Source organism: Spermophilus citellus (assembly GCF_964194105.1).
Source record: "Spermophilus citellus genome assembly, chromosome: 1".
NCBI classification, from domain to species: domain Eukaryota; kingdom Metazoa; phylum Chordata; class Mammalia; order Rodentia; family Sciuridae; genus Spermophilus; species Spermophilus citellus.
The window spans coordinates 158,894,701-158,921,542 of record NC_138182.1 but is presented as its reverse complement, the minus strand read 5'-3'; the positions used below and the strand labels follow the sequence as shown (position 1 = coordinate 158,921,542).

Genomic DNA, 26,842 nt, shown 5'->3' with positions numbered 1-26,842 from the left:
TTTATACACTACCTGCCTGTTAGTCACTTAGTAGGCATTTGGATTGAGATCTACTGCCATGGTATCACAGTGCTGGTGTTCAAGTCATCCTTATCTTACTTAATAAAGGCCCCAAAGCACAGGAGTAGTGATGCTGGCAATTTGATTATAGTATATGGCTATATTATTTCTGTTACTGTTACTGTACCTAATTTGTACTATTTAGTGGGCAATTATTAAACTCCTAGGCCATACCTTTATCATAGGTATGTACATATGTATAGGAAAAAATATAGTGTGTGTGTGTGTGTGTGTACAGCGAAAGAGAGAGAGAGAGAGAGAGCGAGAGAGAGAGAGCGCACGCGCTTGGTACTATCCTCAGTTCAGGTATCCACTGGAGGTCTTGGACTTAATCTGAAGGATAAGGGGTTACTGCTCTATACAAAAGTAAGCATTGACTCTCTGGTTGACTGTTAGAAGTCAATAACTGTGCCAATCTGCTCCAAGAAGGACCATATCTGGAAGAATACCTACAACTGAAGTCCTTACCAGAGTAAGTTTATCACAACATTGTTCTCCCACCCCCTTCCCCCAGTGCTGGGGATTGAATCCAGTGCTTCCTTCATGCTAGGGGAGCACCCTTCATCCCTGACCTCTCCCCTTTCATTCTCTAAGGCTTTCTCTCTTCTATATTGGCCAAACTGAAGAAACAATGATGATATGATGAGAATTACTCTACATCTTTCAAATCTTTGATAGTGGCACTAATTCCTATTATGAGATGATGTACTATTTTTTATTTATGTTATCCATAGTTAAGGATACAGGGCTTTCCATTTAGTTCTTCAGGAAGTCAATGTCAGGACTCTGTTCCTGTTGGTGATATCTATAGCAAAACTACACATATAACCATTTCAGAATGTCACTGGACCAAACATGAGGCAGACAGCACTCAAAACTTTTTAAAATTTCTACCTTGTATACGTATTTTATATTCCCAAGAAATAGGAGGGGGGAATCCTATTTAAATTTAAAAAATTTAATGTTCCTTTGTGTGCCACTCAAAATCCTTTCTTGCACATACCACTTTTTTGGAACGCTGAACTAGCACGTGCCCCAGTCATCTCATTTTTATCACACTGGTTGTAATTATATATTTAACGGTCCACGTTCCACGTCACTCCAGGAGAAGGAGCTGGGTCTGGGTACAGCAGTCCTAAGCACACTAGACTGAATTGGATATCCAGTAAACCATGCATTACGAATAAAGATACAGTCGATGCCTTGGTCTCTTTTAGCTCAAGCAGACCACGAGCCCAGGATCTCTGGCTGGATGATGCTCAGCAATCTTTCACAGGCCGGCTTTAGCCTCTAGGTTTCTCCACTGCAAAATGGGAATGATCCGTACCAGACTCAAGTGCTGCTGGGAGGAGTCAGGGACGAGTGTGAAAGTATCGTAGCAGAAATTAATTCATTCATCCATTTAACAGGCAATTATTAAACTCCTAGGCCCTCGCAGCGCAGCTGCCACAACAATACAAACGTTTCTTCGGCAAGTCGCATCCCTGAAGACCTGTGCGGGGAGGTCTGGGAGCTGGGGTGTCTCACAGGCCGACTTTCCTTCCACCGAACTTAGGGCGTGGACCTTATTAAAAATGGCGCAGAAAGCGTCGGGGACCAGTGCGGCGGCGCAGATTCTGAGTGCCCTCTGACCTCCTGGCAGCGGGCGGAGGGGGAGCCGGGCGCCGCCATATTGGCTGTTGTCCTGTGAGGGGAGCGGCGGCGGCGGCGGCGGCGGCGGCGGCGGCGCGAGTGGGGCGAGGGAGCGGCGCGAGCGGCAGCATGACTCGGAGGCGGAGCAGGCCGAGCGGCGGCGCGGGCCGGCGCGAGCGGGCGCGGGCCGCGGGGCTGCAGAAGCCCCAAGCACCCGAGCCCCCGCCGCCGCCGAGCTTGGAAGCGGGAGTGGGAGCAGGGCCCCCGGAGGCGCCGGTGGAGCCCGACCACGACAGCCCCAGAGAGGAGGACGAGTCCAAGCTGGCGTCCGGCCTGCAGGTAGGAGCGAGCGAGGCGACTCCAGCTGGTCGGGCGCTTTCACCTCCCCGGAGCGGGAGTGGGGCGGGGTTGGGCATGGACCATCCTGCCCGGCTGGGGCCGGAGCCTTCTCCCAAGTCGGGAGTTGAGGCTTTCTCCCCCTGGGGTGGGAGTGGAAGCTGAACCCCTCTCTCCAAAGCCGAGACTTGGCCGGTCCTCCTGTGACCAGGCTGAAGCTGTCCCCTCTCCCGCCGCCTCCGGGCTGGAGCAGAAGCTAAACGTTCTGGCTATACACCCACATTGGACTGGGCTTTGGTCTTGAGGCCACAGCTCAGCTTTCTGCCCTGGGCCCACCTGCTCCCCAACCCACCCACAGGCCATCTCAGGGCGCTGGAGTCTGCAAGGCAGCCTCTTGCTTGTTCCCCTGCACTGCCTTTAGCCGCTGCCCCTCAGCAGCTGTGCCCCCAGCATCAGTCTCCAGGGACTCCCTCCTCTCCCTGCCCAGCAAGGCAGTTGGAGCAGCCAGCCAGGCTGTCCAGAGGACTGTTTGGTGGGGCTCCTGACCTGAGGTGGAAACCCAGAAAAACTTGCCCTTTCTCCCCTCTATACTCACGTCCCACAAGACGTCCCCCGCCCCACCCCTCAGATCCCTGGTTTGGCGAATCCTGCTGAGAGTGAGCAGTAGGAGGATTCTCGAAAGCTTCCAGCTTGCCACCTGGCAGAAGGTCACTTTCTTTTGAGCAGAGGAGATAATAGGAGGTACCCTGCCAGTGTTCACTGTGAGGCGGGGGTGGCAGGGGCCACAGTTGCTCTGGGAGGGTTGTGGTTCCTGGGGCTGGGTGGCTCGCCCTAAGCTTGCTCTGACAAAAGAGTTTTGAGTTGGTCTTTTGGCTGAGCCTGCCAAGGAAGGCAGGCCCCTGCAGGAGTCTTGGAGGGTCGGATGCAGCGCCGGATGAGGATGAGGCGTGGCAGAAGATGCGTTTGGCTCTGCAGACACTGCATCGGGCAGCAGGGGACTCTGGGAGGCTGGTGCAGCCAGAAGGCATGGCTCTTGACAGCCTTCTAGTAGAATCTCTGGAATTGTGCATGTGAGTGGGGATGCCATTTGGGGTACTATTCCCAGAAAGCCTTCCCTGATCTCCCCAGTTGCGTCAGGTGCCCCCTCTGTGCCCACAGTCCTCTGTGCTTCCCTCTGGTAGCACTCCCCATTATGTGATGAAATGTTGTGTTGATCTGTCTATTCCCTGCACTGGACTGTGAACTCCACAGGAACCCAGACCATGTCATATATCTGATCTTCCATGCCTAGGCCAAGGCCTTGTCGACACAAAGATGAACTAACTAGGTAAATAAGAGAAAGAATGAATCAGCCCAGAGCCTGTGCTTATTATAACCTAGTTTTAGTGCTGTCTCCTTTGTATCTCAGATTACAGTGAGATTTTTAATTAATGAAGCTGTCATTGCTTATTGAGTATCTGAAGCCCCACCTTCATCCCCACCTCCTACCCTCAGCTGACTCCAGTTCCAGAGGAAACTCCCTGGGTTGGACCTGGAGACCTCCTGGGTCTGGCTTCCAACCCTGAGTCTGCTTTTTCCTCTAATCTACTCTGGACCCCCTTTGGCAGTGCTGTTATCCAAAAAGCAGAGTGGAAAAGGAGAGAGCCTGAGTGATGTCTGTCTTCTTCTCTCCTTCCCATTCAGATCATACAGTACTTTAGGGTCCCTGACATGTAGAGGAGCCGAAAAACTTGATGATGACTTAACCATTCAGTTTTATTGAGGACACAATTTTCCCAAGGGCTATAAGCTTCGTTAACTCTTCTGATATCTAGGTCTACCACATTCTTATATTTGTGACCTGTCAATTCATTCATTTATTCTAATAGGCACCTGACATACCTTGCTCCTGATCGTCCACCTCCCCTGTATTTCTCCAGAGCATTTAGCACAAATATGATGGGTTAACTATGGTGTAATTATTTGTCTGCTTTTATATATAAACTAAGATTGCAAAAACCAAGTCAGTCACCATCATACCCCATACCCATTGATTAACAAATGTTAATGAACAAACTGAATGGGATATATTTATATATTTACCCTGTTTTTCAGATGAAGAAATAGATACCCAAATAAATATTTTCCCAAGACTGATGATGTAGCTCAGTGGCAGAGTGCTTACCTAGCATGTGCAAGGTGCTGGGTTCAATCCCCAGTACTACAAAAAATAAACTAAAATTGCCCAAATGACTTCCACTATAGGTATGAAGCCAAAAAAATTCACTCTTGTATTTTGGGGAATTTTTAATAGCCACAGAAATGAAACACATTGACAAACTGTGTTCTGATTGTGCTCCACTTATTTGCTGGAGGTGGAATCTGGATTCAAAAACAGGCTTTTGTGTGCTGGTGAAAAGTACTAGTGAGAGGGTGGGGGATCAATCATTGTTCTGTCCACAGGCATGCCTTTGGTGAGGATTTCTGGCTCCCACCCCAACTTGAACATAGACTGGATAAGGAAAGTCAAACTTATGTCATATGGCAACCCCAGTCCAAAGGCAGCAAATAAGACCACTCCCAGTCCACACTTTTTTTTTAATCTGTTTTTATCTTAATGTGAACTAGTATTTTTAAAAAATCAAGAAGTTTCCCACAAATGTGAATTCTTCTCAAAACTAAGACTATGGTAATACCAGGCCCACATCTCCACGAGATAGTAATCTATCTGAGTAGCACTGCTGCCTTTATGTGGCATGTGCTCTTTATGCCTCTCTGGTTCTTTCTAGGCCTCTTCACTCATTTCCATAACTGGTACACATTTAAATATAAGACCTCAAGGTTAATTGAAATCCCAAAAGTCCTTCCAATTTTTTCAGGCCTCTAAACCACATTGATCTGATCCTTAAGAGCATAAATCCTTTTACTTCACGAGCAAACTAAAACAGGTACTGCCTATTAGCAAAGGGAAAAAAAAACACACAAAACTTAAAAACAGTTGAAGGAGACTATGGGGAATAGTGTTTACCAACTTGAGTTGAACTCCCAGCTCTGCCTTCTGCTTTGTGATTCTGAGACCATTTTTTCTTTCTTTGAGCCTCATCAGTGACTGCACAAGAGAATACGAAGCAGCATGCAGAGCACCTAGTACATAGAGATTCCTCTGAGGTGGCAGGAACTGTGCTTACCAGCCAGCCAAAGCCTAAATATCCTCACTTGCTAGAACTACTAGCTGTCTTTGGTCTCTCTTAGACTACTTTGCTGTATTCCAGCTGTATACTCAGCCCCCAGGAGACTTGCTAGAATGTAAACCAGCAGTGAGGGGGGTGGGTGTAAGCTCATGCTGTTCTTCCACCCCTCATGTACCTCTTCAATGCTGATCTCTTTACAGTGTCCCCTGAGACTTTGTCCAGTTTAGTTTTAAGGGACTCGAGACCCAGTTCTCCTTCTGCTCAGAGGAAACCTGTTTCCTCAGGAATTGGAGCAGATGATCAGTTGGTCTCTATTAAAACCATCTCATGTTTAATTCACTCAGTAAGCTCTCTGCAACAGGTTCTTTATTTGGGATTCACAGAAGGATGAGATAGTCCCTACCCTTAGGGACCTCCTGCTTAGAATCCCACCCTGCCCCGAACTACTTCCATACTAGTGGGAGGAAGTGATACTGAGGGGGCAGCCCTGCCACACAATGGTTCTTTATAAGCCAGTAGAGACTTGCCGTGTAAAAATGCCATCAGTCTTTGAAGATGAAGGCTTAACCACCCAGGTTAATTTCCCTAAAATGTCCCAGAATAATAAGTTTAATGTCCATTATCAGATGGATACTTAAGATTCTAACACCTTTCCTTATTGTACCTAGAATTTTTCAGAGCATGGACAGTATTAATTCATCTTTGTGGTATTGTGTATGGTCTTTACAGGTCTGTTAAACTAAGTTATAATTTAAAAATCAGGGTTTCTATGACTTTGTTCTTAACCCCTGTCCCCTCACTGGGCCATAGTGACAGTCACTCATTCATTTAATTCAGGCTTGATAAATATGCTGTGATGCCCAATTATCCTCTCTTCTGGTGTTTATTCTGCAGACACTAACTGACCCCTGTTTTGTACCAGGCCCTGAACTAGCTGTAAAGGCAGAAGCAAATGAGACATGGTTCTTGCCCACAAGGGGCTCATGGTCTACAGACCATGTATATAGTAATTGCAGTAATGCTAGAAGAATGTTTGTATCAGCTTCCTCTGAGTAAAGGTTTAAATCATATCCTCGTAAACCACATCCTCATAACTGGCCTTTGAAAGTGTTTCAGTCAGCCTCTTGGTTTGTTTTCTCATGTTTGAAATGACAGTGAGTTCAGGTTCGCAGGGTTAATGTTAGGGTTCTGTCAAGCACTTCGCACAAATGGTAGCTATGGTTATTGTAGATGCTTGGTGCTGAGAATGCCCAAGACATGATAGCCCAGAGGCTGGATCAGAAAGGGCTTCTCAGAGCCTAATTTTCACAGTTGAGAAGAAGTTCTCCAGAAAGCAAAGTGGGAGAAGGAGGTCTAAAGAAGGAAAGGAGCACATACAAAGAGCCGCAAACGAGCACTGACCGACTCATGGGTGAGCCTGGAGAGATCAGGCTGCAGAAGTTAGCAGGGCTCTTGTTTCACCACACCAAGTAGTTTGGTCAGTGAGGAATCAATGAAAGGTTTTAAGTAGGAAGTTGATCAGCATGTGCCTCAGTAAATCCTCTCTGATAACATGTGAAGAAGTAATTCTCAGTGGGAGAGGTACTGTGATTACTTGATTCCACAGCTTCCTCACCCCTGCCTAACTAATCATTGGATCCCCTGTGCTTTTTTGGACCCTATCCCAGACCTACAAAACCAGAGTCTCCAGGTCTAGAACCCAGAAATCTATTGTTGTTAGAGTGCCCCAGGTATTCTGAATGTGGCTGGGTCTAGGAACTGCTGAATTGAGGAGGCCTAGGGTTTTGTTTAAAGAATGAGGCCACCCAGGGAGGAACTTTTTCATAAGCAGGAATAGAAACAGTTTTAGTTTTTTTAAAAAAAGAGAAGCCTTCCCCCCATTTCTCCAGTTGTTGCCCTATTAATGATATTCAACTGCTAATTTCCCATAGCATATCAAAATGCTTACCTATGTCTGTGATGTTCTATAGCCTCTGCTAAATGACTGGAATATAGTATCTCTTGGGACAAGGCTCTGCCCTTGGAAATCAAACAGTATTGTGGAGAAATAAATTTCAACTACTAGGTTATTGTGATCAGCTTTTTTCTAGAAAGATACAAAAAAGCGTTAGCTCATCCCAGGGTGAATCCCAATTCATTCTTCCTGTGGACTTAGGATGTGACACCTAAACTGAGGCAGGGGGTACAGCAGGTGTGACTGCATTACATATTTGGAAAAAAGGAATGTTTAATGGTCCTTGGCAGGATGTGTAGAAGCAGAAAATTCTGAGCAGAGGCATACTTGTGTCCCAGGAAGGTCCTGCATTTGTGTCCTTTGGTTCTGTGCCCATGCTACCACCCTCATTCTTCAAACTCTAGGCAGCAACCAGCTGAGTAGCTGCATGCAGCATAGAGAAGAACATGTGCCGTCCTAATGGCCATCTCCCCTTTATACTCTACCCAATACTCTTGGCGCCCTTTGTGATTTCCCCCTTCATTCTGAAATGAGTAGATACCTCTATTTTGAAAAGTGATGTAGGGAAACTAAAACAGAAAGAAGGGGCTAGAGGGACGACAAACACTGAAGGTTCTTATTAGGAAATTACAGCCATGTTATATAACGTGGACTGGGGGTTCAAAGAGTTCTTGAAGATTACTTGTCTAGTCCTCCATCCTGTGCTTCAAGTAATAAATTTGGTTTGGGCAAGTCTCACTTAGTAAGTTTCCCTGTCATTTCTTCCAGGGCAGAAGAGGAAAGAAACTAACGGGTATTGAGCACCTACTGTGTGCCAGGCCCAGGCCAGGTACTTTACATAATTTATTTCCTTCTGTCCTCACAACTCTGTGAAGTATGGTGTTATTCCCATTTCATAAATTGAGGGACCCAAGGCTCAAAGACATTCCAAGATCATACTGAAAATGACAGAACTAGAATTTGAACTCTCAACTGTGTCTCCAAAGTTCATGCTCTTTGCCCCATGAGAAACTTGGGCTGGGTTTAGAATAGGAAAGTGGCAGTTGGCCCAAGGATCCAGGTAAATCCGCAGCTTGGTTCTTTCTTGTGGCTACTTGTACCCAAGAAGAAAATTCAATAAGGTAGTAATAGAGATAGAGGGTCACGAGGGTCATATAACCTCATTGTCCTACCCTCAACTCAGCTTGTACTACCAGATTATATTTTCCACCAGCTGTCTTTATAATAATGAAAGCCTGTTCTACCTCTTAGAAGGGCTACAACCTGAGTGGGAGTTTGAGTAAAAGTTCCAGGCCACTGAGGTGGGGTTGGATTGGCTCCCTGAGAATTAACTGCAGTTCTGATTGCCAGCATTGGATTGGCCTGAGATTCTTATCTTTGATTACCCCCTCATTAGAGAATCATAGTGGTGTAGCCATGCCTTCAGCATAGCATGCTGGGAAAGGGGCTTCTTTGTGTCAAGCAGCTGAGACATGAGCCAGAGGGGTTTTAAGTTTTCATATATTCAGTGGATATCTGCATAACAAATTAGTCATTCCTTCAAGTAAAAATGGGTGCTCCATGAAAAAGTGGATTTTGATGTTCTGTTTATCCACGAAAAACTAGATTGTCCTAACTTAATGTGCTAGGTTCAAGCCAAGCCTAAGTTTCTGGACCTTTGTAAGTGACCAAGATCCACTCCCTGCCCCCAAACAGCTCAAATTCTTCTAGGCATTTGGTGACGGAGAATATAGGTACTACACTGAAAGAATTAGTTCTCCTTATCCTGGTTCAGCAAAAATGTTCATTGGCTTTGACTAGGATCTTAAGGGATGCTAGGGAAGTTGCCAGAGAGGAGTAACACAATGGTTGACATGAGATACCAGCTCTGAGGAACCTTTGTTGAAGTAATGAATAGAATAGTGAGCAACAGTAACTGGCCTGGTGAGTTTTTCTAGGTTAGGTAATAATCATTTTCTCTGCTTCTCAAAGGGAATTTTAGGTACTATTATTGTCCTCTGCCTGTCTTAGTGACAGGGAGACTCTTGGAGTTTGGTGCCTTGAGAGGAGAGTGCTCTCGTGGGCTGTTTCAGAATAGATTTTAGAACTTGTTGCAGAGTAGCTGGTTAGATACAGTATGTGTCTTGGGGAAAACCTGTGCAAACATACTAACACTTGGGACTAAAGGAAACCCCATGGGAGGAATGATACCAGGTTCAATGCTGGAAATTTGATACAGCTTCAGAGCAGTCCTTGGTAGTTGCCTGGTCTGGTAACCCAGATTATTCTCTGACACTTTTGGACAGAAAGACCAAGGTGAAAACTTCAATCATGCCCCCAAAGAGCTATCCAGATATGCCATGAACTATATCATATATTAGTATATATAACTATATACTAATCACTGTTGCCTGGCTTATACCCACTGTGTGACAAGCTAGAGAGGCTTTGCATCAGCAATTCTCAAAGTACTGGTCACAGGATCCCTTTACGTTCCTAAAAATTATTGAAAGCCTCAAAGAGCTTTTGTTTATGTTGGTTATATTCATATTTGCCAAGTTAATTATTAAAGCTGTGAAAGTGTAAAAAATATTTAGTCAACATTCATTTAAGATTAACATGGACCAAGAATGGTGGCGTGTGCCTAAAATTTCAGCAACTCTGTAATCCCAGCAATTTGTGAGGCTGAGACAGGAAGATCACAAGTTCAAGGCCAATCTGGGCAATTTAGTGAGACTCTGTCTCAAAATAAAAATATAAAATGGGCTGGGAATGTGACTCAGTGGTAGAGCGCCCTGCATTCAATCCCTAACACATGCGCGCGTGCGCGCGTACACACACACACACACACACACACACACACCCCCAAAGAATGCTCGGTTTCTTTTTTGCAAACTCCTTTATTAGAGTAAAGCCAGTTCCTCATATATGCTTCTGTATCAACTGTTGCAGTATGTTGTTTTCTTTGAAGTATGTGAAAAAATCCAGCCTCACATGGATATATGGTTAGAAAGTGTGGGATGTCTTAGTGGCCTTTCCAGGTAATTGTAGACATTTTTTGCAGTATGGAATCTGACACCACTATCTGAAATCTTTGTACCCATTTATGTTAAAATTCATTGTCTGACACTTGGAATGAATATTTTACCAATGGATAATTCTGTAATCTCATGCTTTTGATCATTTGGAAAATGGATTCATTGAGTTTTGCAGATCTTCCAAATGCTTTTGTTTCATTTTATAATACCAAAAGATAACATTTGTTAATGTCATCACTGATTTCCTCAGAAAAGTCTTGGGAGGCCGTCAACCTCATAGTGATGGATACAAGTTTTCCCAAATTCTAATTTTTGCTTTAAAGCTTGAATTTTATCATTGACCACAAATACTGCCTGTTGTTTTCCTTGAAGTGATAAACTCACTTTGTTCATTTGTTCATTTTTTTAAGAAAATGTCTGCCCAGTATCTATATCTGCATAACAAATTAATCATTCCTTCAAGTAAAAATGGTGCTCTGTGAAAAAATAGTTTTCCCTTTGATGTTCTATTTATCCAGGAAAAACTAGATTGTCCTAACTTAATGTTTCTCAGGCCAAGGCAGAAAAGTCTGGGCCTGGTCAGGTAAGGGAGCAGAGATAATGGTTTTAATGACTGCAGATGCCAGGCTCCTGGACCTTGCAACTGCCTCAATCTAGAGTTCACCTGGCTCCTTCGCTGCTCAGGGGATGTGTGTTCTACAGCATGGATCCCTTGTGAATTATCTTACTCTCTACAGAGATTTTGGTTTTGTTCAGTGAAGCAGAATTATCTTGAAACCTTTTTAAACAGATCCAAAATTACTAGAATCCCTTTCCCCTTCCCCATCTTTGCTAAAGCTAAAACTGTACTCCCCAGAGACTCTAAAATTTAATCCAAGGAGAGCAGGAACTATTACAAGGCTGTTGGTTTTAAAATCCCATTTCCAGGCTGGGAACACAGCTCAGCAGTGAAGTAGTTGCCTAGCATGCACTAGGCTCTGGGTTCTATCCCAAAAGCCACCAAAAAAAAAAAAAAAAAAAAAAAAGAGGAGAAGGAGGAGGAAGAAAGGTTTAATTCATCAGCCTTTTTGATGAAGAAAAATGTGGATTCATTCGATGAACATTTATTGACAAGGTTCAGTTTCTTTGTGTGTGGAATACTGTGCCAGGTGATAAAAATACATCTTGAGACCAGTGAATTAAAAGCCTGGGTTGAATGATTCTTCAAGGCATAAGGGATCATGACTGCCAGAATTTGAAAAATGGCTGGAGATTGCAGTCAAAGGGAACCCTGAACGAAGAACTTTTCTTTCCAAAGCAAAAATGTGAAGGAACACAGCTACTCATGAGGCTCAGGCAAAAAATTGCAAGTTCAAGGCCACACTGGGCAACTTAAAAGAAGACTCTGTCTCAAAAATAAAGTAAAAAGAGCTGGGGGTATAGCACAGTGGTAGAGCACTCATGTGTGAGGCCCTGGGTTCAATCCCCAGGACTTCCTCACCCCTCACAACTTTTTTTTTTTTTTTTTAAAGGAACAGTCATATTACTGACAATGTAACATCTCCAGGGTTTGGAATCCTCAATAACCCTGGCAAATACCCTGATAGATGAAACTGTCAGAAAAGTTACAGCTCCACAGTGCATTCGTTGTACTCAGAAGGAGCCACTCAGGGCCTAGGTTTAAGGGTTGGCCCCTCTGAACTGCCTGGACCTGAAAGCAGGACTTTATTTTATTAACTCAGGAAAGTGGGCAAGTTAATTTCTAGTGTAAATTTAATCAGAACAAAACAGCCAAGGGGTGCTGATAATGAAATGAGTGCTTACTCCCTTGGATCCCTGGAGCTAAGTGATTTGTATCTCTAATGTCACTTAGTCCTCTGGGCAACTTTAGGCAATACAGGTGGTATCCCTACTTCACTTAGAGTTTAATTAGCTTTCCAGGCCCTGTGTTTCTTCCTTTACCTGTGAAGACAGCCTGTCCTATAAAGTGACTTCTATTGATTGCTGATTCACTTATTTTGTGTACCAGTTTGTCTCGAGAGATTTGCATCATTTCCATTAACTGGGGGCATTTCATTAATGTTCATTAACTGGGTAGAATCCCTGAAGAATACGCTACTTTTTCACTCTAGAAATTGGAACCATTTGAGTAGAGATACAGGGTTGGAGAGATGTGGGCCTTTCTCTGCCAGAAACGGTAATTTCAAGCACCATCTCACTAAGCTTCTTGGTAGCTCTATTGACATGGGGACACCTCACAAATCTGATTGAACTAGTATATGCCCAGCTGAGCTGTGCTCTGAGCCAGGCCCTATGTTGCACTAAGCGTCCTGACAGGAATCAGACCTGGTGCCTATGTCTGGTAGAAGGAACAGAAGGTACAGGTAAATAAAACAGAAGGCTCTAGTGTGACCAAGGCACAGTGTGCTAGAGGAGTGTGGGGGAGGAGAAATGAATTGCAAATAGGACTCTCCAGAAATGCCTAGTGGAGGCTGGATTTAAGTTGGGCCTTTCAGCCCTGCCTAACTATTCATTGGGAAACACTGGATGGAAAAGCTTTTTAAGCAAAGGATCCATTTTAGCAAAGTTATAAGGTAGGAAAGTACATAGAGTATCTGGGAAATTTAAGGATGACTTCATGAGGACAAGGTCAGAGATTAAAATATTTTCTGACAAGCCACCTTACATTCATCCAATATGAGAAATTCTCACACTCCATAAAAAACAGTGATCATTTTTTGTTTCCCATTGTTGCCATCATGTAAATGATTAGTGCCTTATGTTGAGCAGAATATTATTACATGTCTACTACTAGACTATCACATTTATTTCTCAGCTAATCCTGCAAATTAGGACTTAATCTCACTTTACAGATGAGTATACATAAAGGATAAGTAGAATTTAAAGTGATGGTAGCCCAGGATTAATGCCAAAGCTATTGTTTTTTCTACTACACCCCAGCGCCTCCCACAAGTACTTCGGCACTAAGTACAATCACAATGGTCACACACTTCACTTTTGAAAATTATGTTTGCTTTTAAAAGAAAATAAAGGAAACAATTTTTGTATATTGCCTTAAACATTCATTATACCTGTGAATTCTTGGACATACCTACAAAACCATATATATTATGTTTGACAGGCCATATAAAAAATTTCAGGGGTTTGGGGTTGTGGCTCAGTGGTAGAGCACTTGCCGGGCATGTGTGAGGTCCTGGGTTCAAATCTCAGCACCACATATAAATAAATAAAATAAAGGTCCATCTGCAACTAAAGTTACCAAAAAAAAAAAAAAAAAGAATTTCAGGACATGGATGTAGCTCAGTGGTAGTGTAGCACACTTGCCTAGCGGATACAAGACCCCAGGGTTCAATCCTAGTACTAAAAAAATAAAAAATCAAATGCATGAATTCAATAACCAGCACCCCCATTCCCCTTCCATAAAAAAGAATTTCAAGACTAATTTTACTCATACAAGTATTATTTTCATCTTTACATGACTTTAGAATCTAACATGCAAACGAAATGAAACTATTGTAAAATTCCTGTCCTTGTTTTTGCCTTGATATAGTTGCTATACTTACAGGGAAAGAGAGAGACATGCACCTTAGCCTCCCCCTTCCACCCAGAGTTACTATAGTATCTTGCAGCTGTGGAAAATATCCTGAGTACAGTTCTCAAAAAGGCCTCCTTGGCCCTAATTTCTCTAAATACCATCAACTTTCCACCTTTTCATGAGATACTTACCATCAATAAGTCCATTTTGCAGCGTAACACTGAACAACTGCCTTTCTCTTTTAGATGTTCCTTTGGCAGAGTCTATTTAGGCAGTATCTTTTATGAATTCCACATGTAAAATTTCTGTCTCTGGTATTCCTCCCAATTCCATGTATTTCCCTAAATGTTTCATTATATTCCTGGTACTACTGTTTGAATTCTTTCTTTTTTGAGAAACCACAGACACAGGTTAGTGTAATTGTTACAGATTTAAGGATACCCTGATGCCAACTCATAGGCAGTTTTATTAGAGACAGATGGTGGCATTTGTTTCATTGGTAGGATGAGGGTGATGCCCTCTGCAAACACAATACTTAGTGGAGGGTAAGTTTGGAAAGTATATTTGTTACTTTTTCTGTTACAAACCACCCCAAGACCCAAGACCTAATGGCTTAAAATAACACTTATTTCTCCTGAGTCTACTGCCTGCCTGGGTGTTTCTGCTGATCTGGACAGGTCTGGCTGCTCTTAGCTGGGCTTGCTCACATATATCTGATCAGTTGGCTGATTAGCCAGCAAGACTGTTTTCTCTACACGTCATACATCTCTGCAGCCACTCTCACATCCTAGGCAGCCAGCCTGGTAATGCCTTGGAGTGTGACAGAGATGCACGAGTAAGCAAGCCTAGCAATGCAAGGAAACAAGGAGAAACACATACACACTTATGCTGACGGCATCTTTGCTAACATACCATTGGCCAAAGAAAGTGACATGGCCATGCCCATGGGAGGGGACTACAAAGTTACAGGATATAGAAAAACTATTAATCGGGGCCAAAATGCAATTAGTCTTTCAGTTAGGTCCCCTCTATGTGAAACTTTCAGACTTAGATTACTTGATCAAGTTTTTCTAGAAGGGGAATAAAAAGGCCAAGTAATGGTTGTGTATTGGGCCTATGGGCCTGCACAGGGCTAGACACTTTACCTGCTTTTGCAACAACCCTCACAACAATTCTGCAAGGTAGGTAGGAATTGAAGTTCAGAGAAGTTAAATAACTTGCTCGAGGTCATCCTCCTAGTGGGCAGGAATTAGAATGCATGTCCATCTGACCCCGAAATCCAGGTTCTATGTATCATCATCACTGCCTCTCAAGAGTACCATGGTTGAGCCAGGCAAAGTGCACATTCCTGTAATCCCAGCAGCTCAGGAGGCTGGTGCAGGAGGATCAAAGTCAGCCTCAGCAACTTAGTGAGACCCTGTCTCAAAATAAAAAATAAAAAGGACTAGGGATGTGGCTCAGTGGTTATGTGTCCCTGGGGTCTGCCTTAACCTCCCTGCCAACATAAATTTTAAGTTGAGTTGATGCTTTCTGAAAAGTTCTACAAACCCCTTCTCTAAAATGTTGCTGTGATCCTAAAGGAATTGTGCGACTCTCCTGAAAACCCACACATTCTCCCAAGTTCTCTGTCGACTGAAAGCATGCTTTCCTTCCAGATGAGGATTGGTCTGTAGGCTGCACAGGCATCCCCAGAATTGTGACCTCTTCTGAACATGCCAGAGAGAGAAGGGCTGTCTTTAACCTTTGAAATTCAGGGACATCAGGGTATTAGAACATTTGAGCATGAGCTTTGGAGTCAGATTCCCTGAAGTTCAACCACTCATTAGCTCTGTAACCTTGGGCAACTCATTTAACTTCTTAAAATATATTTCTTCATTTAAAAGGGGGAAAAATGGGAGTAAGAACACCTCGTTTGCAGAGCTGTTATAAGGACTAAATCTAAATTATGTCTATAAAGTGCCTAACTCCGTGCCTGGTATGTAATAAGTGGCATTATTAGTACTGTTAGTATTATTTCTAAGGAGAGTCTTTCCCCTCCTGGGAAACCCTGAATCTGTCTGTTGTGCAGGTCCCCCTTACCTCCAGCCAGTCTGTGCAGACTTGCTGCCTGCTTTGTCACCGTGAACGGAAAGGCTGGGAAGAAGGCCCTTCACAAAATGGACTGGTGTTGCAGGGTGAGAAGCTTCCCCCTGACTTCATGCCAAAGCTCGTCAAGAATCTCCTAGGCGAGATGCCTCTGTGGGTCTGCCAGAGTTGCCGGAAAAGCATGGAGGAAGATGAAAGACAGACAGGTCGAGAACATGCAGTGGCAGTAAGTAACCACTAAAAGGGGGTTCCTGAATGCAGAGCAGCCACCTCCCCAGAGACATCAGGTGTTCCTTCCCTTCCACTAAAAGGGGGTTCCTGAATGCAGAGCAGCCACCTCCCCAGAGACATCAGGTGTTCCTTCCCTGTATTCAGGTGGTTCTACTTGGGCCTTCCCCAGGCCCAGGCACTGAGAGACTACTGGGTTACCCTGATACAGCTTTTGTGGCTCAGGTTCAGATTTTGGGGAAGAGACAGGTTTCAGGTATCCCACCAGCCCCTCAACATAGCACATACACAAGATAAGGATAAGGACCTGCACATAAGTACCAGTAGATCACGATCCTACTCCTTCATGTGACCCTGATTTCTTCAGCTCTGTTGCAGTTTGAAAGTCAACCAGTATGATGACACAGAGGGTAAAGGTCAGTTTGGGGGTCTAAAATGTGCCTTTGAAGCCTTCCAAGATAGCTGGGAACCATGGAAGTCTGCCATCCCATGGGTCATGGTGGCCAGACTTTCCTCATTTCTCATTCCCCTCCACACTCTTTGACCCGGGATCCATTAAGTTTCAGGACTCCTGGCTTAAAGACCCTTTCTCTTGATAGCAGCCTCTCACCACTCTACATAACTGGAAGCACCACAGCCCTCACTTAGCAAAGACCAGCCCTTGCTTATGCTTGTTGCCAGAGTTGTCCTGATTGTGTTTTGACAATGACACAGAGGCCTGGGGGAGAAAGGAATGCCTTTGGTATACACTGAGGCACAGAGGGTCTGCTCTGCTGTTTGATCGTGAGTCTTTTTCTCCTGTTTTCCAGATCTCCTTGTCACACACGTCCTGCAAATCACAATCTTGTGGAGGTGATTCTCATTCTTCCTCGTCCTCTTCTTCATCATCCTCATCTTCCTCCTCCTCTTCCTGCCATGGGAACTCAGGGGACTGGGATCCCAGCTCGTTCCTGTCTGCGCACAAGCTCTCGGGCCTCTGGAACTCCCCGCACTCCAGTGGTGCTGTGCCAGGCAGCTCACTTGGGAGTCCTCCTGCCATCCCTGGTGAGTTCTTCCAGCTCAGCAGAGAGCCAGGCCCCCTCAACACAGAAAGCTATATTTTCCTATCCACTTTATTTAATAAATCAGAGGATTGTTTATTAAAATAAGTAAAAATAGAGCTGTTCTCATGGTAGAAGGGGCAACTTAGACCTTCTATCTCTATGAAACACCTTTCCCATGACTCTAAAGTTGAAAAATACTGCTAGTAGAAGAAAATTGCTCTCAAAGCTGTCATTGATTCTGATAGCTGTTCATATTGAATCCAGGATGGGACCTCAAATGGTGAGGACCATTTGAGGAGTAAATGGAGTAGGAAGGCTCTTAAGGTAGAAGGACTTAAGTCTCATAACACCTGCCCTGCAGCACCACAGAAAACCTGGGCTTCCTCCACTCCTGGGCCTCGTTTCCTTCACTTGAGAGATGACTATAAAAGCACTGCGCTTACGTCCACAAGAGATTGGCCATGCACGCTGCCATGCTTATTATAGTCAGCAGCTTCTATCTTTAGACTAGGATAATGCTCTGAAACCCAAAAAGAAGAATCTTGAGTTATTGATTTATTATATAAATATGATTTACTGTCATACTGCTATATGAAGGGCAGAACTCTTCAAAATGGTGCCACCTGCAGGAATCAGGCATCCCCTGATTACTTGGTTTCAGAGCCTCAGCTTGTTGCAGGCATGCCTGTCCCAGGTCTGAGGAAAGCCTTTGAATAAGCAGTTCCTGGACAGATCAAACACACATCCTCTTTTCATGCTCATGCACAGTAGAGATGCGTAACCCTCTCTGGGGCCAACATTCCTAGTACCTTTTCCTTTGGGCTTGGGTTCCTAAATCCTATCCAGCTGAGCTGCTGCCCATATAGAATCTTCTCTAGCTCCAGTGTCTCCTGTACTGAGAGGCTATGCCCTCTGGTAACAATAAGCAGGATGCCGTGGCAGTAAGCTCATGGGCTTTTTCCCGAAAGTCTGACCCCTCTCTTCCCCCTCTACCCACAGGTGAGGCTTTCCCTGTTTCGGAGCACCACCAGCACACAGACCTCACTGCTCCCCCTAACAGCCCCACTGGCCACCACCCCCAGCCAGCATCTCTGATCCCTTCTCACCCCAGTTCCCTTGGCTCCCCACCCCACCCACACTTGCTGCCCACCACCCCAGCAGCACCTTTCCCTGCCCAGGCTTCAGAGTGCCCTGTGGCTGCTGCTGCTGTCCCCCATCTCCCAGGGCCATGTCAGAGCCCCCACGTACCCTCCACCAGCATGCCACTCCTGAAGATGCCTCCACCATTCTCGGGGTGCAGCCATCCCTGCAGTGGGCACTGCAGTGGGCATTGCAGCGGGCCTCTCCTCCCACCACCAGGCTCTCAGCCACTCCCTAGCACTCACAGGTAAGTGAACTGTGTGAAGACCACACTCCCTGCTCACTGGAACTCAAAAGAGTTTTGGAAAACTTTACCAAGGGTACCTTTGGAGTAGAAATTAAATTGAAGTGGATAGTAGCTCAGTGGTAGAGTGTATGCTTGGCATGAACAAGACCCTGGGTTTAAGCCCCAGAGATGTGTGTACCTACATAGTAGTTGCTCTTTTTTTTTTTTTTTTTTTTTCATTGTTTTCCCAATTATAAAGAATTTTTTTTTTTAATTTGGAAAAAAATGTCCTTATAGCCTAAATTTCTTAAAAACTGTGTAGTTTTTCTTAATGTTTTAAGTATCATATCATGATCACTTCCCCAATTAAAATTCCTCCTTTTTTTAAAATTTATAAGTGTGCCTCACACAATGCTAGGCAGGCACTCTACCACTGAGCTACAACCCCAGCCCTAAAATTCCTTTTTTTTTGGTACCAGGGATTGAACTCAGAGTCACTCTACCACTGAGCCACATCCCCAGACCTGTTTTGTATCTTATTTAGAGGCAGGGTCTCACTAAGTTGCGTAGCGCCTCGCTGTTGCTGAGGCTGGCTTTGAACTTGCGATCTTCCTGCCTCAGCCTCCTGAGCTGATGGGATTACAGGAATGTGCCATCACGCCCAGCTAAATTCCTCTATTAAGGACCACATACAACATCTTACTTTATAGCTCCAGTATACTTTATTTTACCATTCTATTCTTAAACATGTAGGCATTTCCAGTTTTTTAACCAAGAGAAATAAGGTTATAATAAATATTCTAAAACTGTATTTGAATGTGTCCTTTAGGAGATCCCTAGAACTCAACATAATTAAGAAATTTATATTAGTATATATTTGAAGTGAATTCTTGGAAGAAGGTAGATATATAGATATATATAGATATAGATATAGTTTTTTTTTTTTTTTTGTAGATGGGCATAATATCTTTATTTTTATGTGGTGCTGAGGATCAAACCCAGTGCCTCACCGGTGCAAGACAAGTGCTCTACCACTCAGCCCCAGCCCCAGCCCTAGATGTATATTTTTATAAGCCAGATCTATCTGAAACCAGATCTATGTTAATATGTATCTAGATTTTCCCATTCAAAAATCCCACTGCCCTGCTGCCACTACTTTTGATTTTTCCCTCATGTATCTTTCACATGGTATTAATGGCATCTATACAGATTTGCTGCTTCTGGTTTTCACTTAGCATTACCTCATCAGCATGTTTGTGTTCCTTTGTGGTGTTCTTAGCCCTCAGTGTTCAAGGCTGAAGAAAATTAACAGTAGTCACTTCACTGTTCTCTAGTTACTGAACATTCAGGTCATTCCACCATTTTAACATTATGAATAACATCTTCAAAGATGTCTTGGCCTCAAGTGTTTTCCCTTTTTTAGATTTTTCTCCACGGAAAATTCTTCAGAATGGAAAATTTCTCAGTTAAAGGGTATTTGGGTTTTTTCTTTGTTGTTTTTGAGGAGGGGTTTTTTGTTTTGTTTTGGGCTTTTTTTGGTGTTGCTGGCGGTCGAACCCAGGGCCTTTCATGTGCTGGAGAAATGCTCTACTACTGAGTTACATCCCCAGCCCAAGGAGGGTTCTTAATATGCATTGAAAAGCTGCTTTCCATAGGACTCTCCACGTTGATTCAACCACCAATAATAAGAGTCCTGGTCTCAGTACTCACAGGACCACTGGGTATTTTAATTTTCCTAAAATCAGTTTGCTTATGTGACAAATAAACAGTGGTCAATTTGGAGTAAACTTCTGTAAGCACCACTGATGACAATTCCTCCACACTCCTTTTTAAATGCTTGCTACATTTTTTCCTGTCCTTTTCAGTAGCGGAGAGAGGTTGTGTTGGACTGCCCTGAGAACTGAACTTCCACACAGCTCCTGGAGCTCCAACCTCACTCTGGCTCCCTGACCACTTGAGCTTCAATCTGTTCTTGCAGCACTTCAGCTGCTGATGGCCCAGCTCTAATTCAGCCTATGTTATCCTTACTCTGGGGAAATACTCTCTAGTGCATGATGGAGCACTCCCAGCAGCTCAGGAGGCTGAGGCAGGAGGATTGCAAATTCAAAGACAGCCTCATCAACTTAGCAAGATCCTTTCTCAAAATAAAAAATTAAAACAAAAACTGGACATGTAGCTCAGTGGTTAAGCGCCCCTGGCTTCAGTCCTCAGTACCAAAAAGGAAATACCATGCTGAATTTATAGTATCAGGCACAAGCAGTAGCTCTTAGTCTGTGGCCCAGGAGACACATTTGCTTTTCCTCAACTCAGTACTGCCTCAACTGTATTTAAGGCAGCTCCATTCACTGCTGCTGAGACCAAACTCAGGTCATGAGGACCTTAGAAAGTAAAAGGAAACACCTCATTGGTAACCTGTGGGTGTGCCAGGAAAACCATCAGGCTGCTGATCGGTTCAGACTTACTGAGCACCTGCTATATACAGTGTTATTGTGCTACACACTGGATCCACAAATCGAAGTAGCACCGTTCCTGTCTGGAGGGAGTACACAGTGTTAAGAGGCAAATAAGCAAACAGATCATTATAGTAATACATGAAAACAGAATAAAGGTGTCCACGTGATGCCCTGAGAAGGATGCATATGGTGGGCACAGGCAGGGGAGGCACGGGGAAATCTCAGAGGTTTGTATTTTTGATGGCCCTCAAGAGTAGTAGTTCTTGTGAGAAGTGCAGATCTAGCAAGTAGAGGACAGTTGATGTGGCAGGTACAGGTTGTGGTGCCTCCCTAGACTCCTGTTGCCCACTCCTGCATTACCTTCCCTAACCTCTTCACCTATCTTTCTCCCTTGCAGCAGGGAGCCTGGGTGCAAGGGGCACAAGTTTGCACACAGCGGCCTAGCCTGCCAGCTGCCCCAGCCTTGTGAGGCAGATGAGGGACTGGGTGAGGAAGAGGATAGCAGCTCTGAGCGAAGCTCCTGCACCTCGTCCTCCACCCACCAGAGAGACGGGAAGTTCTGTGACTGCTGCTACTGTGAGTTCTTCGGCCATAATGCGGTGAGTGAGTCTGCCTGGGCTGAACAGGGCTGGGGGCCAGCCAAGGTGAGCAAAGGAGTACCCTGTTCTTCCCAGAGACCCCTCATCATGGTGATCATCACTGCGCTTGGACCCTGTGAGTCCTGGTGCTTGCATCTGCTCACTTGAGCTTCAGGGCACATTTATGAGGTTGGGGTTTTTTAACATTTTGCTACCTTTGCTCTTCTCGTGGTTTCTCTTAAGATTGACTTTTTTTCTTTAGGCAAAAGGAAAGGAAATGGCAGAGAGAAAGCTATGATTCTGATGAGTATGTATACGTGTGTAATCCCAGAGAAGTGAACGCTTGTGCGTGATGAAGGCAGAGTGGAAGCAAAAAGGCTCTCAGTTCCCCAAGTGTGACAGCCAGCCGAGGGACAGGCCGTGAGCACAGACGGCGCCAGGAAGGAGACTCAGATCAGAGTACATGCTGTCTCTGCACAGGGGAGAAAGAGTTCAGAAGTCTCATAAGGTGAAGAGGAAAGGGCTGCCGGTTAGGGCAGAGCAGCTGAGGATAGGAGGAATGAAAGTAATTCAACTACCAGTTGCCTTTGAGCTAGGCGCTGTTATCCTCATTTTAGAGATGATAAAATTGAGGCTCACAAAGACTCAGTGACTCGCCCAAGGTCATACAACTTTCAAGTGATGAAGCCCAGGCTCAAACCTGCTAGCCTGGCTCCCCAGTCCGTGCTCGCCCAGCTCTGCCCTGTTTCCTCCCACTCCCTTCACCCCTGGCTGTCTCGGCTCAGAGCCCAGGCATTTGGCCTCTGTGGCTGATGGTAGGGAGAACAGCTGTCTCGCTCCTCACCACATACTTGGTGCCAGCGGGTGGGAGTGCTATGGGCCTCCCAAGCCCAGGGTGTAATGTCAGCGCCTCCCCCTCCCCCAGCCACCCGCTGCCCCGACGAGTCGGAATTATACCGAGATCCGGGAGAAGCTCCGCTCAAGGCTGACCAGGCGGAAAGAGGAGCTGCCCATGAAGGGGGGCGCCCTGGGCGGGATCCCTGGGGAGCCCGCCGTGGACCACCGAGATGTGGATGAGCTGCTGGAATTCATCAACAGCACGGAGCCCAAAGTCCCCAACAGCGCCAGGGCCGCCAAGCGGGCCCGGCACAAGCTGAAAAAGAAGGTGGGTGTGGGGGGAGCTCAGCTCTACTGCCTTTCCTCCCTGAGGAGTCCCTCACCCCAAGCCCCAAGACTTCTGGGGCATGAATGGTGCTAGCTGCCAAAGGCCTTGGCACAGCTCACTGCTCTGGGAAGGTCTGAATGAGTTTGGGAGGCATTAGGGTCAGAGTGTCTGGGGGCAAGTGAAGTGGAGGAAAAATGTTTCTTGGCCTCAGAAGCTGCTTACTGGATTCCTCCAAGCCGAGGACTTGCTTCATTCGGTCATTTATTCATTCAGCAAACACTTCTATAAACAATGGGAGCCAAAGTGTGCTGCATTTAAGTTCTCGTCTGGGAGAAGCTCAGTCCACTGGGGAGACACAAAACTGGACAAGTACATATGTATGACAAGCACTGGAATGAGGGAAGCCCCCATCCTGCCCGGAAGTGGCTTTACAAGAGGCTGACTTGTGAGCAGAGTCATGGGGAGTAAGGACACATACATCAGGAGGGCCTCCTGGCAGCTGGCACAGCACATTCCACAGAGCTTGATAAAGCCAAAGCTGAAAACAGCAGAGAGGCAAGACACAGAGGAGGCAAGGGAGGGCCTCAGGTCCAGCTGAAGATGAGCTTTGCCTCCAGGTGAGGGAATGTTACTGGACGGTTGTCATCAGAGAGTGTGCTCGAGATTTGTACTCTGATTGTGGTGTGGTGGTATGGAAAGTAAATTGAAGGGTGATAATTTAGGCAGGAAAGCCTAGAGTTTGATGCCCCAGCCAGGAAAAGACAAGCCAAGGGAGAGATAATTGAGGGTGGGGCAGCAACAGAAGAGAGAATTGCAAAAGAAGCAGAAGTGACAGGCCTGGGTGATCTGATGGCAGAATGATGGTGGTGCCTTTCACTTGAGCCAGGATGGCGTTTACAGAAGACTGAATACAGTTGGGTTACATTTTCTCAGAGGTTCCCATGAAACATCAGCATGGAGAAGGAGGTGCATGCAGGGTTAGGAGTTGCCAATGCAAAGATGTAATTGAAGCCATGGAATTGAAATGGTCCTCAGAGCTAAGGTTTGAACCTAGGGAACTATTCCCGAGCAGCCCTGCTGCCAGGTGAGTCCCAGAGCTTGGTGGAGTATTCCCTGCAGCTTTATTACCTCTTTGTCCGTGTGTTCCCAACTGCATCTGCACAGTGCCACACCCAGAGGAGTCCAGCATCAAAGGGATTTAGGTTTGACAGTCAGCTAGTTCCTGTTCCTGGGTGGTCAAACAACCCTAGAGCTCTGGAAGGCAGAAGTGATTTCCAGCTTTCTCTAGCCCAAAGAATTACTAAGATCCTTCTGCAACTTGAAGTACTAAGCCAAGGAGTTCCACTGCTGCCTTCAGAAAATGGTCAGCACTTTTATGTTCCCATTCAAAGTTGCCAGCGAGAGATGTTCAGTAAGCTGCAGTGGTCTTTCTAGCCTCTTAAGGCAGCTGTCCCCAGTTAGGTCCCCAGAGGGTTTCCAGGCCTAGTGTGCTTTTAATGAACTTGTGCCCTTTCCCTTTACTCATCACACTGTTTACTCACCTTTTCTTCTTGATAAGCTGTCTCTGCAAGCTCAGTTCAGATGTTTCCCCCTCTGCTGACTTCCTGAAGGAATTCTTCTGCTATGCTCCCACCACACCTTGGACATCTCTCTCAGCTGCCATTTGTCATGATCTTTTCACTCATTCCAAAGCTCACTGCGCAACCACTGTCTGCTATCTGCTAGGCCCAGCCTAGAGGCCAGGACACACACAAACCAAGCATCCCTGCCCTCTCAGATGTAAAATCATGGGGCCACAGGCAGGGACAGACATACATGGGCAGTTGCAATGTCAGGTCATTATCTGTTTAGACAGCAGTCTTCACCCTGAAGTCCCTCCACCTGCCAAAGTTAACCACAATCTGGCTGACCACCGAAACCCAGTTTCCCAGCAGCCAGATAGTGATGACTGCTTATTCACTCCCACTTTGGGAGTGTCTGTTTCCCATCCCACTTCCAGATCATGACCCTCTCACCTTTGTGTACTAATCCCTAATCTTTTTTTTTTAATTTATTTTTTAGTTGTACACAATACCTTTATTTTGTTTATTTATTTTTATGTGGTGCTGAGGATCAAACCCAGGGCCTCGAACATGCTAGGTGAGCACTCTACCGCTGAGCCACAACCCCAGCCCCAAATCCCTAATCTTTTGAAGCTGAATTCCTGGCCCCACCATTGTAACCTCCTCCACTGAATATTGTTACCTGATCCTTTCTCTTATGCCCACACCAATCTAGTATTCACTCTTAAACTGAGTAAGTATTGGTAAAAGAGCAAGTGAACTGTCCCTATCACTCTCTCTCTTGCCAGTACTCTCAATTCCTTGTCCCATTGCCCTTCTGTCAACACCTTCTCAGAATAACTGCCCCTCCCCTTCTACACCCCAAAATTAGTACATGACCAGATCTGCCTGGGGCTCCTGGCCAGATGTTCTCCCTTTGCCTGAGCCCCCACATTGCCTGGCCAGCTTCCATAGCTCCCTAGTCATCTTGCTCCACCTTATGCCCATTTGTACAGCCTCTTTGTCAGAATTCCATTCTCCAACCTCCAGGTCCTTCATGGCCCCCTTCCCCTTATTTTTGGTAAATAACCACTCTCCATGTCAACAAGGAAAAAAACATTGGACAGGCATTCTCTCAACTGATCACCCCACCTGCAAACTTAACTTTCCTCCTTGTTGGGAGAAGAGTTAGCCCTTTCTCACCCAAACCCATGTGGTCCCTTTTTGCCCCCTCAACCTAGCATGAGGCCACCTACTCTGGAGCTGCAGCCTCTTCTGGGATACTTCCCATTGCCTTTCACTGTGTCCACTGCTGTCATTTCAAAGCAGACTCTTTCTCAAGCTTGTAGCCTCTCCTGTACCTTTCCTCTCATCAAAGCCACCATTTCTTGAAAAACAATGTCTGTGTTTACTGTCTTCACCTCCCCCCTGTCAGCTCACTGCAGATTGTTCTTCATCCCTTTGCAGAGTCACACTGATTTCTTTGTTGCCAAATTCAAATTCTGTTCATCCATTTAGCAACCTTTGACATTTTGTGTTTTCCTTTTCAAACTTTGTCTTTGGCTCCTCCACCCTCAACCAAACAGGGCCAGGAAAGAAGCAATGGGAACACCATCTTCTCCAGTTTTCTGACCTCTCAGACCACTTTCTGTCTCCTTTGTGAGCACCTGGCCCTCCCACTTGAGCACATCTCCCTGGGAGAAGAAAGCCATGGAGTTTGCACTATACTCCCTGTACTTGAAATTGACATCCCCTACTGCTACTGGGCTCCTCCTCACGGATGTCCCCCAGACACCTCAAAACTCAGCAAACTGAGCTTGTTATCTTTCTCCATTGTCTCGTCAGTGGCACCACCACCCACTCTGATTGCTGAACCAAAGCTCACCTCTGAATGCCATTCTGGAGGAGTGCATTATACTGACAGAGCAGTGGGCCTTGCAGTTGGACCTCAGTTTGAAGCTCTGCTATGCCACACTTGCTGTATGACCTTGGGCAAATCACTTAACCTCTAAGCCTCGGTTTCTTCATCCATAAAATGAGAATAACAGGAGAACCTAAGTCAGATTATTGAGGATGAAATGGAGTGATGTACAAAAAAGTTGGGCAGAGTGCCTGGCGCATGTCAACGTTTGGTTGGGCAGTGTTTTCTCAACACATCTCATTCTCTCCCTACCCAATACCAAAAGTCCTATCCAGGCGGCTTTCCCAGTTGCTCTAACCAGTCACTTCTTTCCACCTACCACCTCTACTTTCAAAGCCTTACGTGGCTGGTTGAACATTGTCCTTGGGCTCAAACCAGAACCCATTGTGGCCTGCAGGCTCCTTGGGATCCAGCCCCAGCTTAGCTTGCTAGCTTCATTTCTCAGCCTCTCCTCTCTCACCTGCCTTCCTAGCCCCTGCCCCTGCCCTAGCCCCTGCCCCTGCCCTAGCCCCTGTCCCACACACAAAAAAATAAAATAAAATAAAATCTAGACTCTGACTGTACCTTTGAATGGTGTGTGTTCCCTAATGATACACTTTTCCATTTCCCAGCTTTTAGGCTTGCTATTCCTTCTGTCTAGAAAGTACTTGTCTCAACTTTCTCCAGGATGATTTCACTCAGCCTTCAGTGCCTTCTCTAGGAAGCACTCCCTGATGACCCAGTCTGGGATAGGAGGATCATTATCTCCCTGTAGCTCT

At 45.5% G+C, this 26,842-nt stretch overlaps 1 protein-coding gene across 12 annotated transcripts in view; it reads left to right on the top strand.

Annotated features, from left to right (window-relative positions):
• The first annotated feature begins 1,137 nt into the window (after positions 1–1,137).
• FAM193B (family with sequence similarity 193 member B) overlaps positions 1,138–26,842 on the top strand; it is a 32,260-nt gene continuing 6,555 nt past the window's right edge. Inside the window, exons 1-7 of one of the 12 annotated variants that reach the window (XM_081270376.1) lie at positions 3,036–3,098; positions 7,921–7,981; positions 15,878–16,015; positions 16,827–17,061; positions 18,060–18,447; positions 21,277–21,478; positions 22,383–22,622. In XM_081270376.1, coding sequence (XP_081126502.1) covers positions 15,902–16,015; positions 16,827–17,061; positions 18,060–18,447; positions 21,277–21,478; positions 22,383–22,622 — 1,179 coding nt within the window. In that variant the 5' untranslated portion in view covers positions 3,036–3,098; positions 7,921–7,981; positions 15,878–15,901. Of the gene's footprint in view, positions 2,032–2,764; positions 3,099–7,920; positions 7,982–15,772; positions 16,016–16,826; positions 17,062–18,059; positions 18,448–21,276; positions 21,479–21,741; positions 21,966–22,382; positions 22,623–26,842 lie in introns of those variants that run through there. The other 11 variants (XM_081270373.1, XM_081270368.1, XM_081270372.1 and 8 more) reach the window with 11 other exon arrangements.